Source organism: Ursus maritimus, unplaced genomic scaffold (genome assembly GCF_017311325.1).
Source record: "Ursus maritimus isolate PB19 unplaced genomic scaffold, ASM1731132v1 scaffold_4, whole genome shotgun sequence".
NCBI lineage: Eukaryota > Metazoa > Chordata > Mammalia > Carnivora > Ursidae > Ursus > Ursus maritimus.
This window is the reverse complement of record NW_024426552.1, coordinates 46,377,581-46,399,535: the sequence shown is the minus strand read 5'-3', so window position 1 is coordinate 46,399,535 and position 21,955 is coordinate 46,377,581. Positions and strand designations below refer to the sequence as shown.

Here is a 21,955-nt window from a genome sequence, read left to right as displayed (position 1 = left end):
CAACTGAATACATAATCAACAAAACTGGAAGCAAACCAGATGTCCTTCAATAGGTAAATGGATTTTTTCTTTAAAAGATGGTATATCCACAATGGAATATTATTTAACCATAAAAGAAATGAGCTATGAAGCCCTAAAGATATGGAGGAAGCTTAAATACATTTAACTAAGTGAAAGAAGCTTTCAGAAGGCTGAAGGCTACATAGTGTATAATTCCAAATATGACATTCTGGAAAAGGCAGAACTATAGACAGTAAAAAGATCAGGGTTTCGGGAAAGGGAGGAAGGAATGGATAGTGAAGCAGAGGGGATTTTTAGGCAGTGAACTATTCTGTATGATACTGTCACAGTGGATACATGCCATTATGTATTTGTCAAAACCCCAAAACTGTACAACACAGGAATGAACTGTGATGTAAAATGCATTTAATTAACAATGTATTGATATTGACTCATTAATTATAACAAAACCAACCCACTAGTGCAAGATATTAATGATAAAGGAAGATATGGAAGGCAATGGGCAATGAGAGAGGGAATAAATGGGAACTCTATACTTTCTGCTTTTAATTTTACTGTAGCCTGACCCTTCTCTAAAATTAGGTTTATTATATAAAAATAAGATACAGATCCAGACCTCACCAAAGAGCTTAAGACCTACTGCGAGAGATTTAATTGTAATTGTTATGTGACAAACTTCTCCGTAATCAAGGGAATACCTAAGTCTTTAAATTAGATTGCTTCATATACACAACGTGGAGAGTATAAACATCCCCCACTATCCCCAGCCAGTTTTTAAAAGATAGTAACTTTCTCAGATTTGTTTCCGATTTGTTTTAAAAATACGAATAAAACTTTACAGAAATAGTTGAAACTCTTGTACTCCTTTCTATCAACATTCCTTTCCTCCATACCCAGCGGTAGCACTATATATTGAAATTGTCATTTATCTTTTCCATATTTTATAGTATTATATCTTAAGTGCAATTGATACATAGCATTTTGCATGCAATTTTTGTTTTGTTCTGCTTTTTTTTATGATTAACTTAAATATTTTAATTGTTACTATTTTTTTTAAATATTTTTATTATATTATGTTAGTCACCATACAGTACATCCCTGGTTTTGATGTAAAGTTCGATGATTCAAGAAGGCGTATAACACCCAGTGCACCATGCAATACGTGCCCTCCTTACTACCCATCACCGGTCTATCCCATTCCCCATTCCCTCCCCTCTGAAGCCATCAGTTTATTTCTCAGTCCATAATCTCTCATGCTTCATTCCCCCTTCTGATTAACCCCCTTTCTTTATCCCTTCTTTTCCTAAATTCCGATCTTCCTGGGTTCTTATGTTCCAGCGTGATGAGAGAAACCATATGATAATTGTGTCTTTCTGCTTGACTTATTTCACTTAGCATTACCTCCTCCAGTGCTGTCCATGTTGCAGCAAATGTTGAGAAATCGCTCTTTTGATAGCTGAATAATATTCCATTGTATATATGGACTTCACATCTTCTTAATCCAGTCATCTTGTTGAAGGGCATCTCGGCTCCTTCCCACGATTTAGCCATTGTGGACAGAGCTGCTATGAACATTGGGGTATATGGCCCTTCTCTTCACTACGCCTGTATCTTTGGGGTAAATACCCAGTAGTGCAATGGCTGGATCATAGGGTAGCTCAATTTTTAACTTTTTTAAGATTTTATTTATTTATTCGACAGAGATAGAGACAGCCAGGGAGAGAAGGAACACAAGCAGGGGAGAGGAAGAAGCAGGCTCATAGTGGAAGAGCCTGATGTGGGGCTCGATCCCATAACGCCAGGATCACGCCCCCTGAGCCAAAGGTAGACGCTTAACCACTGTGCTGCCCAGGCGCCCCTCAATTTTAAGTTTTAAGGGACTCCACACTGTTTTCCAGAGTGGCTGTACCAACTTGCACTCCCAACAACAATGTAGGAGGGATCCCCTTTCTCCACATCCTCTCCAACAATTTCTTGTTTCTTGCCTTGTCTATTTTTACCATATTCTAAGTGGCATATGGTGGTATCTTTAGTGTGGTTTTGATTTGAATTTTGATGGCTAATGATTTTGAACATTTTTCATGTGTCTGTTAGCCATTTGTATGTCTTCATTGGAAAAGTGTCTGTTCATATCTTCTGCCCATTTTATGATTTATTTATTTGTTTCTCACGTATTGAGTTTGAGAAGTTCTTTGTAGATCTTGGATACCAGTCTTTTATCTGTAGTACCATTTGCAAATATATTCTCCCATTCCATGGGCTGCCTCTTAGTTTTTTTTTTTACTGTTTCCTTGGCTGTGCAGAAGCTTTTTATCTTGGTGAAGTCCCACAAGTTCATTTTATCTTTTGTTTCTCTTGCCTTTGGAGATGTGTCATGAAAAAGGTTGCTGTAGCTGATGTCGTAGAGGTTGCTGCCTATGCTCTCCTCTAGGATTTTGATGGATTCCTGTCTCACATCAAGGTCTTTCATCCATTTGGAGTTTATCTTTGTGTATGGTGTGAGAGAGTGGTCAAGTTTCATTCTTTTGCATGTAGCTGTCCAATTTTCCCAGCACCATTTATTGAAGAGACTATCTTTTTTCAACCGGATGTTTTTTCCTGCTTTATCAAAGATTAGTTGCCCAAAGAGCCAAGGGTCCATTTCTGGGTTCTCTATTCTGTTCCATTGGTCTATGTGTCTGTTTTTGTGCCAGTACTATGCTGTCTTTGTGATCACAGCTTTGTAGTACAACTCGAAATCCGGCATTGTGATGCCCCCAGCTTTGTTTTTCCTTTTCAACAGTTCCTTGGCGATTCGGGGCCTTTTCTGGTTCCATACAAATTGAAGGACTATTTGTTTCAGTTCTTTGAAAAATGTCAAGGGTATTTTGATCGGGATAGCATTGAAAGTGTATATTGCTCTGGGTAGCATGGACATTTTAACTATGTTAATTCTTCCGATCCACGAGCATGGAATATTCTTTCATCTTTTTGTGTCTTCCTCAATGTCTTTCAAGAGTGATTTATAGTTTCTAGAATAAAGGTCCTTTACGTCTCTGGTTAATTCCAAGGTAACGTATGGTTTTTGGTGCTATTGTAAATGGGATGGATTCCCTAATTTCTCTTTCTTCAGTCTCGTTATTCATGTATAGAAATGCGACTGATTTCTGAGCATTGATTTGGTATCCCGCCACATTACTGAATTGCTCTATAACTTCTAGTAGTTTGGGGGTGGATTCTTTTGGGTTTTCCATATAGAGTATCATGTCATCTGTGAAGACAGACAGTTTGACTTCTTCTTTGCCGATTTGGATACCTTTGATCCCTTTTATCCCTTTTTGTTGTCTGATTGCTGTTGCAAGGACTTCTAGTACTATGTTGAATAATAATGGCAAGAGTGGGCATCCTTGTCATGTTCCTGATCTTAAGGGAAAGGCTTCCAGCTTTTCCCCATTGAGAATAATATTTGCTGTAGGCTTTTCATAGATGGTTTTTATGAGATTGAGGAATGTACCCTCTATCCCTACACTCTGAAGGGTTTTAATCAAGAAAGGATGCTGTATTTTGTCAAATGCTTTTTCTGCATCTGTTGAGAGGATCATATGGTTCTTGACTCTTTTCTTGTTGATATGATGTAGCATACTGACCGATTTGTGAATGTTGAACCACCCTTGTACCCCAGGGATGAATCCCACTTGGTCATGATGGATAATCCTTTTAATGTACTGTTGGATTCTATTAGCCAGGATCTTGTTGAGAATTTTGGTGTCCATATTCACTAGGGAAATCGGTCTGTAATTCTCCTTTTTGATGGGGTCTTTGCCTGGTTTGGGGATCAAAGTAATATTGGCCTCATAGAATGAGTTTGGTAGCTTTCCTTCTGTTTCTATTTTTTGAAATAGCTTTAGGAGAATAGGTATTATTTTTTCTTTGAATGTTTGGTAGAATTCCCTGGGAAAACCATCCGGTCCTGGAGTTTTGTTTTTTGGAAGGTTTTTTATCACTGTTTCAATCTCTTCATAATTAATTGGCCTGTTTAAAAAATCAATTTCTTCCTGTTTCAGTCTTGGTAGTTTATAGGTTTCCAGGAAGTCCTCCATCTCTTCCAGATTGCTTAATTTATTGGCATAAAGCTGTTGATAAAAGTTTCTAATAATCCTTCCAATTTCATTGGTGTTGGTTGTGACCTCTCCCTTTTCATTCATAATTTTATTAATTTGGGTCCTTTCTCTATTCTTTTGGATAAGTCTTGCCAGTGGTCTGTCAATTTTATTTATTCTTTCAAAGAACCAGCTTCTAGTTCTGTTGATCTGCTCTACTGTACTCCTGGTTTCTAATTCATTGATTTCTGCTCTAATCTTGATCAACTGCTTTCTCGTGTGTGGATTAATTCTGTCCCTCTGTTGCTGTTCCAGCTTCTTGAGGTGATTATAAAAACTGCATTTTAGATTTTTCTATTCTTTTGACTGAGGCTTGGATGGCTATGTATTTCCCCCTTAGGACTGCCTTTGCAGTATCCCATAGGTTTTAGACCGTTGTGTTTTCATTCTCGTTGGTCTCCATAAATTATTTAAATTGATTTTTGATTTCCTGGTTTATCGAATCCTTCTTGAGCAGGATGGTTCTTAGTTTCCAAGTGTTTGAGTTTCTTCCAAATTTTTCCTTGTGGTTGAGTTCCAATTTCAAAGTGTTGTGGTCTGAGAATATGCAGGGAATAATTTCAGTCTTTTCGTATCGGTTGAGACCTGTTTTGTGACCCAGAACATGGTCTATTCTTGAGAATGTTCCATGGGCATTAGAATAGAATGAGTATTCTTTGGTTCTGGGGTGTAGTGTTCTATATATATCTATGAGGTCCAGCTCGTCTAGTATAACATCAAAGCTCTTGTTTCTATGTTGGTTTTCTGCTCCGGTGCTCTGTCTATTGCTGATAGTGGAGTGTTGAGGTCCCCTACTATTAACGTATTTTTATCTATATGTCTCTTTATTCTGGTTAGGAGTTGGCTTGTGTATCTTGCTGCTCCCCTGTTGGGGGCATATATATTTATAATTGTCATATCCACTTGTTGGATACATCCTTTAAGAATAATATAGTGCCCTTCTGTGTCTCTAACTATAGTCTTTAGTTTAAAATCCAATCTGTCTGATATGAGAATTGCTACCCCAACTTTCTTTTGAGGTCCATTGGTGTGAAGGATGGTATTCCATCCCTTTACTTTCAGTCTGAATGCATCTTTAGGTTCAAAATGAGTCTCTTATAGACAGCAAATGGATGGGTCATGTCTTTTTATCCAATCTGCAACCCTGTGTCATTTATGGGAGCATTTAGGCCATTTACATTGAGACTGATTATTGAGAGATATGATTTTAATGATGCCATGTTGCCAGTAAAGTCTTCGTTTCTATAGATTGTGACTTTCTGTTCTGTATCACTCTTGGGGCGCCTTTTTACTTTTATAGAACCCCCCGTAATATCTCCTGTAGGGCTGGTTTCGTGGTTACGAAATTGGTCAATAACTGGCGATTCTGGGAGGTCTTTATTTCTCCATCAATTCTGAATGACAGCCTTGCTGGATAAAGGATTCTTGGCTGCATGTTTTTCTCTGAAAGAGCTTTAAAAATGCCCCCCCAACCCTTTCTCTCATTCCAGGTCTGTGTAGACAGGTCTGACGTAATTCTGATACCTTTGCCTTGGTACATGAGAAATTTCTTTGCCCTGGCCGCTTTCAATACTGTATCCTTGCATTTAATATTTCCGAATTGCACTATGACATGACGTGGCGTAGGTTTGTCATGGTTGAGCTTGGGAGGGGTCCTCTCTGCCTCTTGGACACGAAAGCTTGTTTCCTTTGCTAGATTAGGGAAGTTTTCAGCTACAATTTGTTCAAATATCTCTTCTAGACCTCTGTTTTTCTCCACCCCCTCGGGGGATGCCGATGATTCTGACATTGGAACGTTTCATTGAGTCAGTAATCTCCCGTAACTTATATCTTGAGATTGGATTTTTTTGAGCCACGTTTCTATTTTAGCTTTCTCTTCTACTAGCCCATCCTCCAATTCGCCAATAAGTTCTTCTGCCTCATTCACCCTGGCCATCAGAGCATCTAGTTTTGACAGCATTTGGCTCATAGAATTTTTAATTTCTGCCAGATTCACTCTCATTTCCACCCTCAGAGATTCTATATTCTCATTAACATTTTCATTAATACTTTTTTCAAGTCTACACATCATCTTGACCATTGTTACTCTGAACTCCATTTCTGACAATTTGGTTATATCCATATCCATCAGTTCTGTGGCAGAGGCCACAGTCCCTGTCTCCTTTCTTTGCTGAAGATTCCTCCTCCTTGTCATTCTGATGAGGAGAGGTTGCAGGGATGCCCAGAGCCCAAATTATTGACCAGGACCCAGGCAGTGTGCACTTGTTTTATAGGGACCTTAGGGATGTGGGCTTCTTGATTTTTCAGCCTGCCTTCTGGGGGAGGGGCCTAATGCGCTGACACTCAGGCAACCCTGTTTGGGTAGAGTCTCCGTGTCCCCTGCGAGGGGGGATGGGGATGGGCATGCTGTGAGCCGGTATTTCCAGGCTTTTGTTCTCTGGCGGCTTTCCCTGGTGGTTTGCTGTGCCTCTTCTGAGAGTCAGAGCAGCAGTGGCCGAATCCCAGCCTCTGTCTCAGAACAGAGGGATTGCAGTCCGCTCTCCACTGGGCTCTTCTGGCCACTTTATCTCTTTTTCTGTTGGTGCTGCTAAACCCTGCAGCGTCCTGGGTTGTGCACCCCACACCCGGCGTCCCAGCCCTCACTTCCAGGGCTGGTGCATCTCTGTCCTTTGTGTTTCTATCACCGCCAGCCGCCAGCCGCCCCCACACACTCCCGGAGCTCCCAGTCTCGGTCTGGTGGCGCGCGTTCCCCGGCTCATGGTGTCAGTCTGCTCTCAAGCAGGTGCCGGTCCGGGAGTCCACCCACTCCCCTGTGCAGGTGGCTACCGCTTCCCAGGCCCGAACGCGCTGGCTCCCTCCCCCTTCCGTTTATCTTCCGATATCTGTGCCCAGTTTGACGGCTCCCCGCTTCGTACCTCAATACTCAGCGCTGGAGATGTTCATTTGTAGAGATCCAGATGTATCTTCCTGCATCTCAGGCTGGTTCCGTGGGTGTTCAGGCTGGTCTGGTACCTATCCAGCTTGACTCGGGGGACCGGCTGAAAAAGGGGTCCCCTACTCCCCGCCATCTTAACTCCTCCAAGAGCTAATTGTTACTATTCTATTTAGGTTTTTTCCTTCCTTTGGGGGTGAATTTGGTCATTTACATTTTTTTAGAAAATTGCCACCTGGCCAAAGTTTTTATATTAGCCAGGATAAGGTTTTCCATAGTATTTGCTTATGGTTTTATTAGGTTTTTGTAATCACTGCTTTACTTTATATTTTAATAGGTAATACATTCACAGAGTTGGAAAATAAAAATAACATACAAAGGTATATAATCTTGCTCTCATCCCTAAATATACACAAGTAATAATTTCTACTCATTTTTCCCAATCTTTTTTTCAGTACAAACAATATGAATCTGTAGTCTTATTTTCTTTCTCTTTTCTGTAGCTTCTTCTTGCGCTTAACAATGCATGTTGAAAATCTTTCCACAACAGTTCATAGAGAACTTCCACCTCTCCTTCTACAGCTATATTATAGTCCGTTGTATGGATATACCCTAATTTATTTAATTGACCCCTTATTTGTGGACACTTTTGTTGTTCTCAATTGTTGTTTCAAAATGACCCTGTACAAATTCTACCTTGCAATTGTACAAATTCATCTAGAGAATACATTCCCAGAATTGGAATTCTGAGCCAAAGTGTCCACATTTGTCATTTTGACAGTTATTTCCAGCTTGCCCCAAAGAGGTTGTACTAATCTGAATTTTCACTAACAATACAACTATATGCAGGGTCTGGGACAAAGTACAATGAAGACCTATATGCCATTTATATAAAAGTAAATGTAAAACTTACAAATTAGTCTATGCTGCTAAATAAAATCCATGGGTTTGATTCTAATGCCATGATAAACCTACCTTCATAAGGACCTGAAAGTCCATGTCTGAATTTAGAAACAGTGGATTCCTTGGGATTTCTACATCAGAATGTGGCAAGCAGCCCCAGCTGCAGCTGCCGCCTTTCTCCCCATGCCTGTCTCAGTCCCACTCCCAGGATGCTTTGTGCTCACACCTACAGACACCCTAGCCCACACCATCAAGCTATGAACAGCCACCCCTCAGAGAATGTGCCGTTGCTCCCTGAGAGGCCAACTTGGGGTGGTGGGGGGAGGCACCCACAATCCCTGGAAGCCCAGCAGGGTTCCTGAGGACCCAGAGGCAAGGAGGCAAGCCGGGAAGGGGAGACTCAGGCTCTGGGTTAGCATTCCCACTTGACTTTTGCTTAAATCTTGTCTGTTATCCTACTTGTATTATGACCCCCTTTATTTTTGTATATATTGCTTAATTATGCCTTTTTGTCTTAACAAATCTCACCAGGTATTTATTTAAATTCATCTTTTAAAAAAACTATCTTTTGGTTTCATTGATGTCTGCTTTTGTTTTGTTTTTAATTTCTATTCCATTACTTTGTTCTTTTCATTACTGCCAAACAGCCTTCCCTAGAATTGACTTTCTTTTATATTTTATTTTTTAAATTTCTTTTATCCCCAGGTCCAGCTCCATGACAGATGCATAGACAGTACTCAACAAATGTTTGCTCACTGGCCTCTCTGGAATTTGCATTTTGGTTGAGGATATCAAGCCCAAGCTGAGTTACCACTCTTCCGTCATAATCACAATTTTAACACCTTTTGCTCCCCATTTCAAGACCCCGTCCCCTTAAATTACCCACAAAATATAACAAAGGGAGTATTGGTATTTTTAAACCTCCATATTTTAAGTAAAGAAAATCAAACCCAGAAAGATTAAGTGCTTTGTTTCTTTCATTTAACTAGTTTTTAAACCTATGGACTCATAAAAATGACATTAGCTATTCATTAGCCCAACATCTCCATTTGACATAAAGAGGACCTTCTATATAAAGAGTAACTTGTTCCAGATCAGTAATTAACTGATAGCTGAGTGGCGTTAACTCAGATCTCTTGTTTACTAATCAAGTGCTGCTTGATTCGTAACTCTCCTAATTCTCCTAACAGTGCTGCCTTTACCACAGGAAAACAGGGAGGGTAATCATCAGCTTCAAGTTACTGGAAGATTAATACACTGGAATATGTTTAATAGTAGTATTTTTCTTTTGTAACACCAATATAATATTAATATTTCCCTACATTTTCTTAAATTATAATAAGTAATATTTCCAGAAATATTAGCACTATTTTCAATATCTTTACTACACAAACATGGACAATTAAATGCAGAACATATGTAAAACCCCTTCATGATGCCTGAGAAAGTAGCAGAAAATATTAAAACTTTCAAATGGAAAACGTGAATTTCATTTCCTCTCCTCAACTAGACAAAATTAGAATCTGTTTTGAAAAGTCTAGTTTAATTAAGTGCAGGAATAAAAATATCTTTCCTTAGTTAAAGAAATTCCATCAGAAGACTCTAGTGTCTGGCTCCAATTCTTAGGGTTTTAACGTCTTGGTATCTGTCATTTGTCCCAGACCAGGAATTTGAAATATTTGGATGAGGAGGAAGATTCCTCTTAAATGAGAAGACAATATTTAGGAAAGCATATTCCATTGTGAAAAGAAACCCTAAAAAATTTAAACAAATAAAATACATAAGGTATAGTTTTTCCTTAAGGTAAAAGTTATTCCGAAAGAACTACCTGGTTACATAGTTTAATAAACTGGTTACATATTTTAATAAAATTTTCCCTGATGGCATAGCATAGTTTAATATTTTTTTTAATGCAGGAAGATACAGCAATTCTTAGAACTGTTTCTGTTTCTGTTTTAAACTAATCAGTTGAGGGGCACCTGGGTGGATTACTCCGTGGGACTTCTGACTCTTGGTTTCAGCTCAGGTCGGCTCAGGTCCTGATCTCAGGGTGGAGAGATTCAGCCCCGCTTCAGAAGCCACACTGGGTCTGCTGAATCGGGAGTCTGTTTCCCCTCTCCCTTTCCCTCTCTCTCTCCCCCATGTGCTCAAGCTCTCCCTCTCTCTCTCTCTCTCCCCCACACTGAAATAAAAATAAATTGTATCTTTTAAAAAGTTTTTTAAATAAATTAATCAGTTGAACTTAATGATTATACCTATAGTAGACTTTCAGTTTTATAAGCTGAATTTCAATCCAAAGGTCCAGTCTAGGTCAATGGCATCTATTCAAGGTATAATTCAGGGAGTGGAGAAAACTATGCACTAAATTATCGAAGAATTCATAAATTAAAAATAACACTTAACATTTGTTGAGTGCTTATAGTGTGTTAGATGTCATCTTAAACCTACAAGTGTATTAACTCATTTAATCATTTAATGAGAGCCCGGTAAGGTAGGTATATTATTACTCCCATTATAGGAAAACTGAGGCACAGAAATGTTGAGTAACTTGCTCAAATTTACTCAGTTAGTAAGTGGTGATGTTGGCATTTCAACAAGGCAGTCAGGCTCCAGAACTTCTTTTTTTTCCTACTCATTTACTTCCCCCACCCCCTATTCTCATGTGCACAGTCCTAATCACCATACTTCATACTAGACATTCTTCAGTAACATATGTTATCAAAAGATCTATGGATGGCGGTCGTATTCAGAAATTTAAGTAAAACTAATACCTGGAAATCAAGGAAAAATCCACTAAGCCAAGCGTCTAGCCTCTTAATTTAAGAAACTGACTTTGAAAATGGGATCAGCAATTTGAACATCACTGATGTTAAAATAATTCATGCCCCTCAGGCAATTACATAACAAAATTTATTCCTCCCAAAACAAATCCTTTCCCTTTCATAGTAATTGTGTTCTCGATTTAGAGAGTGCTTATATGAGGAAGTAAGAAGGGAAACTGGGGAAAGGAGCAGAATAGATATTAAGACTAAATAACACTATAGCTGCCTAAAACCCAACCGTTTCCATGGGGACCTTTTCTTTGAACTCCCAAATGCAACCTGTACTCCAGGAGCAGTTCAATGAGTTTGACTTATTACCAAGTTTGCCTCTTGAGGAAGCACTGTAATTGAGTAAAATGAAAGTCAAGCATCTGTGTACAAATTATTTTCTGAGAATCAGTAAACTCTCCTTGACCTTTCCCCACAATCCACGTTTCCTACTGTGCAAGAATTCCAATGCTATGAAGTTTGACCTTGGGGTTTGGGAATATTTCAACCTGCTAAATCTCTTGTTGGCCTGAGGCATAAGTGAATCCTGTGATAGGAAATGAAGGTCAGAGCATCTGGAGAGGGGTGGAAAAGGCACTCACGATGGCAGAGAGGAGGAATTTTATAATCTAGAAGAGACACAGGATATGGTTCAATAAGGCATTATCATCAGTGCTAATATGTTATGAGGTTAAGATATTCTCCCTAAGAGTTAAGGAAAACATCCCCTACTATTATGATTATGGACATCTGTCTGTGTTTACATCAGGCCTAGCTCAAGTTGGAAAATGTCAAGGGAAAGATGTACAATAAAACTTAATTATGTTTCATTTTACTTTCCTCAAGTGTTATTGGGCCAAAAAGCCACGCTGCTTCTTGTATCACAAGGTTCATTGCTATTGGGAGCACAAGTCCAACAGAGATAGAGCCCCTTATTGTTGTCCATTCTGAAAACACATTAGATAAGGTGCATATTATTTGATATTCTACAAGGAATATTTAATGTGAAAAGGTTGTTTGATATTTAAACCAACATGGTCGGCACTGGAGGAGATAATGCTAAGTGAAATAAGTCAAGCAGAGAAAGACAATTATCATATGATTTCTCTCATCTATGGAACATAAGAACTAGGAAGATCGGTAGGGGAAGAAAGGGATAAAGAAAGGGGGGGTAATCAGAAGGGGGAATGAAGCATGAGAGACTATGGACTATGAGAAACAAACTGAGGGCTTCAGAGGGGAGGGGGGTAGGGAATGGGATAGGCTGGTGATGGGTAGTAAGGAGGGCACATATTGCATGGTGCACTGGATGTTATATGCAACTAATGAATCATCGAACTTTACATCGGAAACCGGGGATGTACTGTATGGTGACTAACATAATATAATAAAAAAACATTAAAAATAAATAAATAAATAAATAAATAAATAAATAAATAAACAAACTAACGATTCATTGGAAAAGATGAATAATTACACTTAGAATAATTAGGGATAATTTCTTTCATGGCTTGTTTGATGGCCAGTAGATGTTGGGGCTTACGTGAATGTGAGTAATCTTTCCATTAAAGGCAGTCACCAGGAGGAAAGCTGTTAGAACATGAGCAGTTTTCCAGGCAATGCAGTCTAAATGCAGTCTCTCTTGCTGCTCTAGACTAGAAGTTCAACAGCAGACAATCACATAACTTTGCGAAGCTGAAGGAAATACTTTGGAAAAACCCTAGAAGAATGTGGCAAAGCTAGAGCAGTTACTCCAAATGTCTATAAACAACACTCAAAGACTCAGAAAACCTTAAAAGTGAACATACTAATCTACACTCTACACGCAACATTGGTCATGTAGATCTCGGTGACTTGAAGACAAACAATGTGACTTACCAAAGTGCCTAACCTTGCCTAGCAAACCATTCTACTGGTTACTGCTTATCTTTGTGAATTAGGGGTTTGGGGCATAGTTGCCTCAAAAAAAAAAAAAAAAAGAGATGAATTAATTGATTGAGTCACCCTTGTCTTCCCTCTAGGAAGGCAGAATATGCGGGAGTGAAGAGAAAGAAACTAACGTCAGAATAATCTAGATTTAAACCCAGACCCAACACTCTCTAGCTAAGTAGGCTTGACAACATTTTCTGAGCCTGAGTTTTCCCATCAATATCATGGATATAATAATAACTGCCTCAAGGTAGGTGTTAGGATTAAATGAGATAAGCATGAATCATAAACTTGTCAAATCATTTGTACACTTGAAGCGAATGTAATAATGTAACATTGTATGTCAACTACAATCAAATTAAACATTTTTTAAGAAAAATTCAGAGCAAGGACACATTTGTCTCTTTTTTTTTTTTTTTTTTGAGGAGCTGGTATGCTTGTACTGCTAAACGAGGGTTTTCTTTGCTTATTACGCTTCCTTTGGGGTCTTAGCCCTCAGGAAGTTCAGGGATGGGTTTCAGGAATTATGTTTCGCATTTGTTTTTAGCAACTCCCTCTGTTTACTTCCTTATAATGTTTTATACTTTGGTCCTTATTTTAATAGTTCTATTGTACCTGTGTTCTTTATAACTCACCACAAATTTCCCTTTTAAAGTAGATGTCATATAATGGAAAGAAGGAAAGGAGGGAGGAAAGAAAGACTCCTTAAAAGTACACTCTTTAAATAAAGTCTTATAAATTTAGCAGCCTTAATAGGGTGAAACCCATAGTTCATAATTTTTTTTAACTTTAAACAAAACTTAAACCAACAAATAAAAACACATTTTTCTCAAGTTTAAATGTTATTGGTTTTGTTCTGGCAAATCTTCTCATGCTAATCATCCAAATCCTGTTAGTACAATATTTTCTAAATAAAGGTCTGAGGGGTGGGGGGAGGGGAGGGCGAGCAGCTCCCTCCTCAGCTCCCCCTCCACCAGCAGCTAATGTACCGGACTTCTTTTGTCCCCAACAGTGCGTCCTCGCAGCTACTCATTGTGCTTCTGCCAGCTCTGCACACCTCCTATCCTCCTCAGTTACCTTCTCAGAGGCCATCACCCCTCCCTCTGCTCTTTTGATGGTTTTACTCACCCTTATTTACCCGGTTTTATTAGGATCTTTCTCTGTTACAAAGGGAATACTCAGCACAGCCAGCTTTGAATCCCTTTCTGGAGAGCCTCTGCAGCCCAGGGGCCAGCGCTGGGGCTATAGACAGTCTTTGCTGCGAGTTTCTGGGGGGTTTGCCTCTAACGTCATTCTTTTACCCACCGTTGCCCCCTCCCACCTTCCAGTGTCAGCTCTAGCACACAGCAGTTTACTAACAAATATTTGTTGAACAACCAGAAAAATCATTTTCTAAGTAGTCCTCATTTTTGAGTAGTTTTTAATACTTGGAAAGTGAGAAGTTTGTGTACAACCCATAAGATTTTATTTACAATCCTAGTGAGAACATCCCTAAACTTTCTTCTGGAGGTGAAATTCCATTCTGCACATGTTTGATTATGTGCATACGTCTGTGTGTGTCCGTAATTATTTATCTTTCTTGGATTTAGCTAAGCAAACCCAAACATGTGTTATTAATGATTTTAATTAAGCTGTTATCCAGTCAGGAGTTCAAAGAGCATGGGGCGCCTGGGTGGCTCAGTTGTTAAGCGTCTGCTTTCGGCTCAGGGCGTGATCCCGGTGTTCTGGGATCGAGCCCCACATCAGGCTCCCCTCCTCCACTAGGAGCCTGCTCCTTCCTCTCCCACTCCCCCTGCTTGTGTTCCCTCTCTCGCTGGCTGTCTCTCTCTCTCTCAAATGAATAAATAAAATCTTAGAAAAAAAAAGGAGTTCAAAGAGCAAGAAGAGGCTAAACTATGTAATTCATCCCCCTGCACACTCACACACACACTCCTATTCGTGTGTGTGCAGCCATATGCTAGCCATCGATTGACCCTTGCCTGTTGTATTTCACACATGACGCCTGGGTGGGCTGCCTCAGCCCAGACGCAGCTATTTGCAGTACCGGCGTCGGGCCAGAGGCTCCATACCTTCTCTTGATTTGAGTTAAGCATAGTAAGTTAAAGATAAACATACCATAGTTAACCATAAACAGCATTACCTTTCTGGATCTTAATCACAGTTGTCCAGATGCCCAGTCCCAAAACGATGGCTGTCAGCAGTCCACATACAACAGCCACCAGCGCCCTGAGGTCGAAAGCACGGCAGGAAGCCATGGGAAAGCCAAGCCACAAATCCACTCCTGGAGGAAGAACAAGTAGCGTCTTTCTTCTTGAGCCAAGAAGCTTAATCAGAAACTACTCTAAAAAATAAAAATAATTCCTCCTTTCAGTGATCTATCAGGCAGAAGGCCTCATTTTTAGGACTTTTTAGGTTAATCAGGCAGGCTGCAGTTTGAATCATCTAATGAAAGGTACATGCTCTCATTGCAATTTCCTCATCCTTCACTGAACGAGAACAGGAAAAAAGAGGTTGGAATTATGGGAGGAGAAGATAACTGAGGGTCATAAAGAAGAAAGGGAGGGAATAATTGACAGGGTCAAAGTATAAATGTCCAGATAAACAGAAGGTGGGGAAGGGAACAAAAAAATAAAAAAGAAACCAAGATGTGCTGTATGGTGATTCACATAACAAAAAAAATTTTCTTGAACATGACAAAAAAAGAAAGAAAGAAACCAAGCCATCTTCTTATACTTTGGTTTTAGGGGGGTCCAGTAGAGGAAGCCTGACAGCTTCAGGCCACACAGACTCCCTCTTGTCAACAGGGGGTTTAAGCAGTGACACACACACATGATTCTAGAACTTGCACTTTTTTAAAGGAACCCCCATTTTGAAAGCCGCAGCTGGTGAGTGGGCTTTACTAGCACAGAGTGAGTTTTGAAAAGCACAAAATCCCAGTACTGAATTGTGTCTCCCTAAAGAACCCTATCAGTTCTAAACCCTAGTACCTCAGAACGTGACCTTATTTGGAGATAGGGTCATCACAGGGGTAAGCAAGTTTAAATGAGGTCATTAAAGTAGGCTCTAAACCAACAAAACTGGTGTCCTTATAAGAGGAAATTTGCACAGAGATATGCACAGAGGCAAGAATTTAGGAAGAAACACAGGGAGAAAATGGCTGTCCACAAGCCAAGGAAAGAGGCCTGGGGCAGAGCCTTCCCTCCAAGCCCTCGGAAGGAACGAACACTGCTGGCACCTCGATGTTGGACTTCTAGCCTCCAGAACCGTAAGACCATAAATTTGTGTTGCTTAAGCCACTGAGTGGTAACCCTTTGTTGCAGCAGCCCCGGCTGACTAGCTTACCATCTGGATCAACGTACGCTGGTTTCTCTGCACCTGCAGCTCTGACCCTCTCCTGCCCAGGCTCTCATGTTCTCTCCCCCATCCCTTCTCCATCATGAACGGAAAGAATGGAAGAATGAATATCTACCTCAATCAGAGTCCTGTTCCTGGTGGGTTAAGAAAGATTTTACAAAAGAGGACACATTTAAGTTGACTTTTTCAACCCCCCAAACAACGATATATTTCCACTATTCTCTCTAGTACTCACTTTATCAAAAAACAGCTTTAGGGGACATGAACATAGGCTCTAACCTTTATCCCACCCAAGATTTCAGAAAAACACATTGATGTTCCCCCAAATGGAAGAACTTAGAGGTAATGCTGCAGCGGCACAACATAAATGAATGTGAATCCACTGTTCCGTTTGCTGTGAATAGATTTTTAAAAATCTGTTTCTGAGATGTCTGCATGTACTTGCACAGAAAATGTTGGGAAGGGTACATTAAAAATAATTCTTCTTGGGAATCTCAGAGATCTAAGAAGCTCATTTTTCATTTTACATCCTTTATAATTTGAAGTTCTTAACTTTCGCATTTAATATTTTTTCAATTATAATAATAATGAATATATCTATTACTCTTTCAATAATAAAAGAGATCATTTTAAATAAATAATGTCTAAGGAAAAGGTAGCACTTACAAAGTGCCTAGAACATACCAAGCACTGTGCTATGCACTTTATATATCTTTACCTCATTTATTCTGTAACAGGTATTTTTGCCCATTGTATGAATGAAGAAGTGAGACTTGGGCAGGTATTACTCTAAACAGGAGCTCTCTGGTTAAGGAAATTTGAGTGACATTAGGTTACATAAAAGTAATAGTTTTCTTCAACTCTGGAATTTCTTAGAACCTTTAATATGTTCACATACATTGTGAATTGTCAAGTTCCCAGTGTTGACCACAGAATCCTCTTCTCAAGAATTTCTCAGGGATAGCAATCTTTCAGAGCGTGCTTTGGAGACACTGCTCTGCACGATCATCTGCAGAAAGGTCTTATTTAGTTGCGCAGAGTGACTAAAGGAACTGATCATGGGACCCACGTTTGTCATGTAGTCTGGTGACCAAAAACTGACTTTGATGGTTCTCAGACATTTTCTCTTCCGTACTCGATGCAAGTGCTGGAATCCTGGGATATTATAATGGCTATAGATTCTTAGTACTTTTATATTTTCATTTATATGCCAACTATCCAGCTAGGAACTCTAGAAATTTATGGAATAGAAGAAATTCTTAGGCACAGATATTTAGATGTTGACATTTATGTAAGGGCATGGATTTCTATTGGTTATAGACAAATGTATAGACATCAATTTTGTATACACACACATATATAAGATCACAAAAAGAAACAGGAAAAGGAAAAGAACTAAACAGGGAATAATTCATTTATTCATTTGTTCTACTCATGCAGACATTGCGCTAGGTGCCGAGGATGATAGAGTGAACAAGAGAGTCAAGGTCCCTGCCCTCACATAGCTTATACTCAGGAATACCTGAATTTGTACTGACAATGTCTTTAATCTGCTCGGTGACCCTGGACAAGTCACATAAGCATCTGAACCATCATTTCTTCATATTTTAAACAACCTAGTTGAGGCCTTGCCTTCCTGAAAATTTCAGTCCTAAAGTTATTAGTTGAAGAAGAGCAAGGCAGGTGTTTATAGTGAGAAAAGAGTCAAGCAATAGACCAGAGCAGATGTCAGAGCCCAATAGGGGAGGCAAAGGGTGCAAGAGAGCCTTGCGTGAGATGTCAGATTCTAAGCAGAGTGAATAAGGCATCCATCCGTGCGATGGGGAAGAGCAGCCTCACAACCAAGGGTGAGGAAGGCCTCCAGGCGAGAAGTAGCCCGATGTGGAAAATCAAATCCAGAGCAGGGAGAGGAGGGCATATGTGTACATCTGCATGGGTGGGCTGGTTGTGGTGGGAATTCAGAGGCAGAGTTAAGTGAGGAGGGTGTCCACACGGAGTGGCAGCCTAAAATAAGGAGTCAGACCCCAAGCAAAGAGAGAAGAGTGTCCACACACAGGTAGGGTGGGGCTGAAGATCAGAGATCAGTTACATACAGGATGATCAATCAAATATGTAAACACAGAAGAATAATGAGAGCCAAGTTCCTTACTCCAAGAGAAGGGAATTACAAATTTGGAAAGGGACAAAACTTTAATTCCATAAGAATTTCAAAACAGGTCATCAGAAACATGGAGAAAGAAAAGCTACAGGGGGCTAATTCTGAAGGAAGCAATTTCCTTTAAGGGAAATGGCTATCAGATAAACGCATGAATACGATCATGAACTTCTTATCCAAAAGAGGAAAACTGACTACTGAAACAAAGTCAAGTATTTCAAGGGAAGGAAGGGGTGTGATATTACTTCTTATTTCTAATATTTGATCTAAATGACCTCCATTGTGACTTAAAAAAATAGAAACTTATAATGTTGGATTGGAAATGGATGTGTGTATCAATACAAACTCATGGTTTTCTACGTATATTAATAATATATATTTCAATGTATATATTTAATAAATACATTTCATATATAAATAGATGCAAAACTATGTATATATACACAAATTTATAAATGTGCATAAATGTTTATGATATATATCACACATTAATATACATATATTCTCTAGTTCTGGACATTCATAGGGCCTGAATGCAGTGACATCCCATGAATCTTAAGCACACAGATTGTAAACCTGAAACAAATATAATACTGTGTGTTAACCATAGTGGAATTAAAATTTTTAAAAACTGGGGGAAAAAGAAGAAGCTAGAATTCTTCCTTTAGAAAGACAGTGAAAGCTGCTGGTTTGGGCTGTTTTTCCTTCCTTTCCCATCAGTGGCTAGAGGAGCAGTGATTCAGGTGTAGCTGGTACGTGCTCAGGGCTGATGCTCAAGTGTTTGGAACAGGGCTGTTGTGCTGTAGTCTTTGGATATAGGCCAGCTCCCGGGGCATACTGCACATGCGTGAACGGTCTGCTCTTTGGAATGAAGGTATCTCATTCAGCCAGGGGAGGAAGGCAAGCTAACCAATCATTACAGCCCTTACTCCAGCAAGCCAAGCACCAAGCCCTCAGTGGCAGGACTACAGTCTCCTTTGGTATATCAGAACCTGTTGGTTCTGGGTTAGCAAAGCACGATTGTGAGAGCTCCCCACCTATCCCCGGGTACTCTCCGTGTGAATGATCTCCCCTTTCTGGGACTCAGGAAATAATTAGAAATATAGCAAGGGGATGGGAATGCCTACAGTAAAGGCTAAAGTTGTTCACTCCAAATGAGAATTGGATAAAACTGAGAATCGAGGAAACAGTCAGCAAAACTAAACAACAATCTGTGGAATGGGAGAAGATGTTTGCAAATGACATAACAGATAAATGTCTGGTATCCAAGATCTATAAACAACTTCTGAAACTCAACACCCAAAAAACAAATAATCCAGTCAAGAAATGGGCAGAAGACATGAATGGACACTTCTCCAAAGAAGACATAAAAATGGCCAACAGACACATGAAAAATGCTCCACATCACTTGCCATCAGGGAAATACAAATCAAAACCACAATGAGGTACCACCTCACACCAGTCAGAATGGCTAAAATTAACAAGACAGGGAACAGCAAATGTTGGCGAGGATGTGGAGAAAGGGGAACCCTCTCTTACACTGTTGGTGGGAATGCAAGCTGGTGCAACCACTCTGGAAAACAGTAAGGAGGTTCCTCAAGACGTTAAAAATGGAGCTACCCTACAACCCAGCAATTGCACTACTGGGTATTTACCCCAAAGATACAGATGTAGAGAAAAGAAGGGGCACATGCACCCCAATGTTCATAGCAGCAATGTCCACAATAGCCAAACTGTGGAAGGAGCCAAAATGCCCTTCAAGAGATGAATGAATAAAGAAGGCGTGGTTCATATATACAATGGAATATTACTCAGCCATCAGAAAGGATGAATACCCACCATTTGCATCTACATGGATGGAACTAGAGGGTATTATGCTAAGTGAAATAAGTCAATCAGACAAAGAAAGTTATCATATGGTTTCACTCATGTGTGGAATATAACGAATAGGGGAAGGGAGGGAAAACTGAATGGGAAGAAATCAGAGAGGGAGACAAACCATGAGAGACTCTTGACTGTAGGAAACAAATGGAGAGTTGCAGAAAGGGAGGTGGGTGGGAGGATGGGGTAACTGGTGATGGGCATTAAGGAGGGCACATGATGTGATGGGCACTGGGTGTTATACACGACTAATGAATCATTGAACACTACGTCAAAAACTAATGATGTACCAAATGTTGGCTAATTGAATTTAAATCAAAACAAAACTGAGAATCAAGTGTCTAGTTCCATTTTCTCTTGCCCCCAAAGTGAAGACAGCTTTCTTCACCTCTGGCAATTTGAGCATCAAAATAATGTCCTAACATTATAACCCATTCAATAAAATAGGAAATTACTGAATCCGAAACTCTGGGGGTGGGGCCAGCAATCTGTGTTTTAACTAGTCTTCCAACTTGATGACTGCTGAAGTTTATAATCACTGTTCAAGGGTAATTTTCCCAAAGGAAGTGAATCAAGTTTGCAGTAAACCAGCAAATGGCAAGAGATTAAATGGACTTTTTGTGTCCTAGGACAGTCCTCTGTTAATGCTTATGGAAATCTTGCCAGATGTTCCGATAAGCCTGCTCAAATGCACAAGGAGCCTATATTTCTCTCATCTGTGAAACCACTAGTCTTTATTTTATCTTATTCATTTATTTAACCAGATTCTTAATGAGCTTATACTCAGAAGCATCAAGACGTTCTGAAATCTCTTTTCTTTCCCTACTATCTGGACTGTGAACCCAATAGAGAGTTAATTACACAGAAACCTGCTTACCTTACCTCCCCTGATACTAATGACAAAGGCCAGTCTCAACTTCCCCACCTGTTGTTCCTTAGAGATGAGCCTGAGTTTCTCCATTGGAAAGCCTCCCAATGGCGTCTACCACCCCTTCGTTAGTGAAAACTCTGAGCCACTGCTAACAGAGAAACGGTTGAGTTCACCTATCTATACACCCCTACCCACCTCTGTTTCTACCTGGTGGTCAATGGGGGGCAGGGAGAAAGGTTATAGCAAAAGGTTTCCTGGGCCGAGGGAAAGTCACTAGATCACTGACCTTTCTTCGTGTCTTCCCACTTTCCTCTCCTCTTCGTGCCTTGGTTCTTCAGGTGCCTCCCATGCTCTCCAGACCCAGGTGTTCTAGATCTTGAGGGTCTCGAGGATCTTGATGGCTGATTGCTCCACAGAGGAAAAATCAGCATCACTTTGTGAAAGTAATTCACTTAACACTAGCAGAAGTTTGGTGTCTATGAAATTAAACTATGTGTCCACAGAAGATTCTGGACTCCGATTAATGTAACTCTGAATTAATCTCTCTGTGCTCCAGAAGATGGAAGAAAAGGAACCCTCACATTCTTTTTTAGTTTGAAGTTTACTTCTGCATCTTGCTCCAGAGAACTTCAGTTCCTCTCTTCATCTCTTCTGACTTGTTCCCTTATCTTTTCTTTTCCCACTTTCTCCTCTTTCATTCCTTCCCTTTTATATCCCCCAAATCTGAGCTGATAGCCACAGGTGTGTGGTTAAGATTGAAAGAGGAGAGAATTGGTCAGTTATGGGTTGGTTGAGAGGCATAGTGTGGGAAATAGTTTAATTTTCTTCTTTCCTTTCTAAAAAGCCTCATTTGGGTGAAATGCAGATCCAAAATTTACAGTAAATAAAAAAGAGCCTCAGCCAAGAAACACTAGTCCCGTGTGAACACTAGTCCTTCTGAAAATAGGAGTAAGAAATCAT

The 21,955-nt window shown here is 39.8% G+C and overlaps 1 protein-coding gene across 1 annotated transcript in view; it reads right to left on the bottom strand.

Annotated features, from left to right (window-relative positions):
* The window catches only part of ADGRG7 (adhesion G protein-coupled receptor G7), a 102,689-nt gene extending 87,624 nt beyond the window's left edge, over positions 1-15,065 (bottom strand). The window contains exon 1 of the mRNA XM_008702015.1: positions 14,875-15,065. Coding sequence (XP_008700237.1) covers positions 14,875-14,989 — 115 coding nt within the window. The 5' untranslated portion in view covers positions 14,990-15,065. The remainder of the gene's footprint in view (positions 1-14,874) is intronic.
* Positions 15,066-21,955: the final 6,890 nt, after the last annotated feature.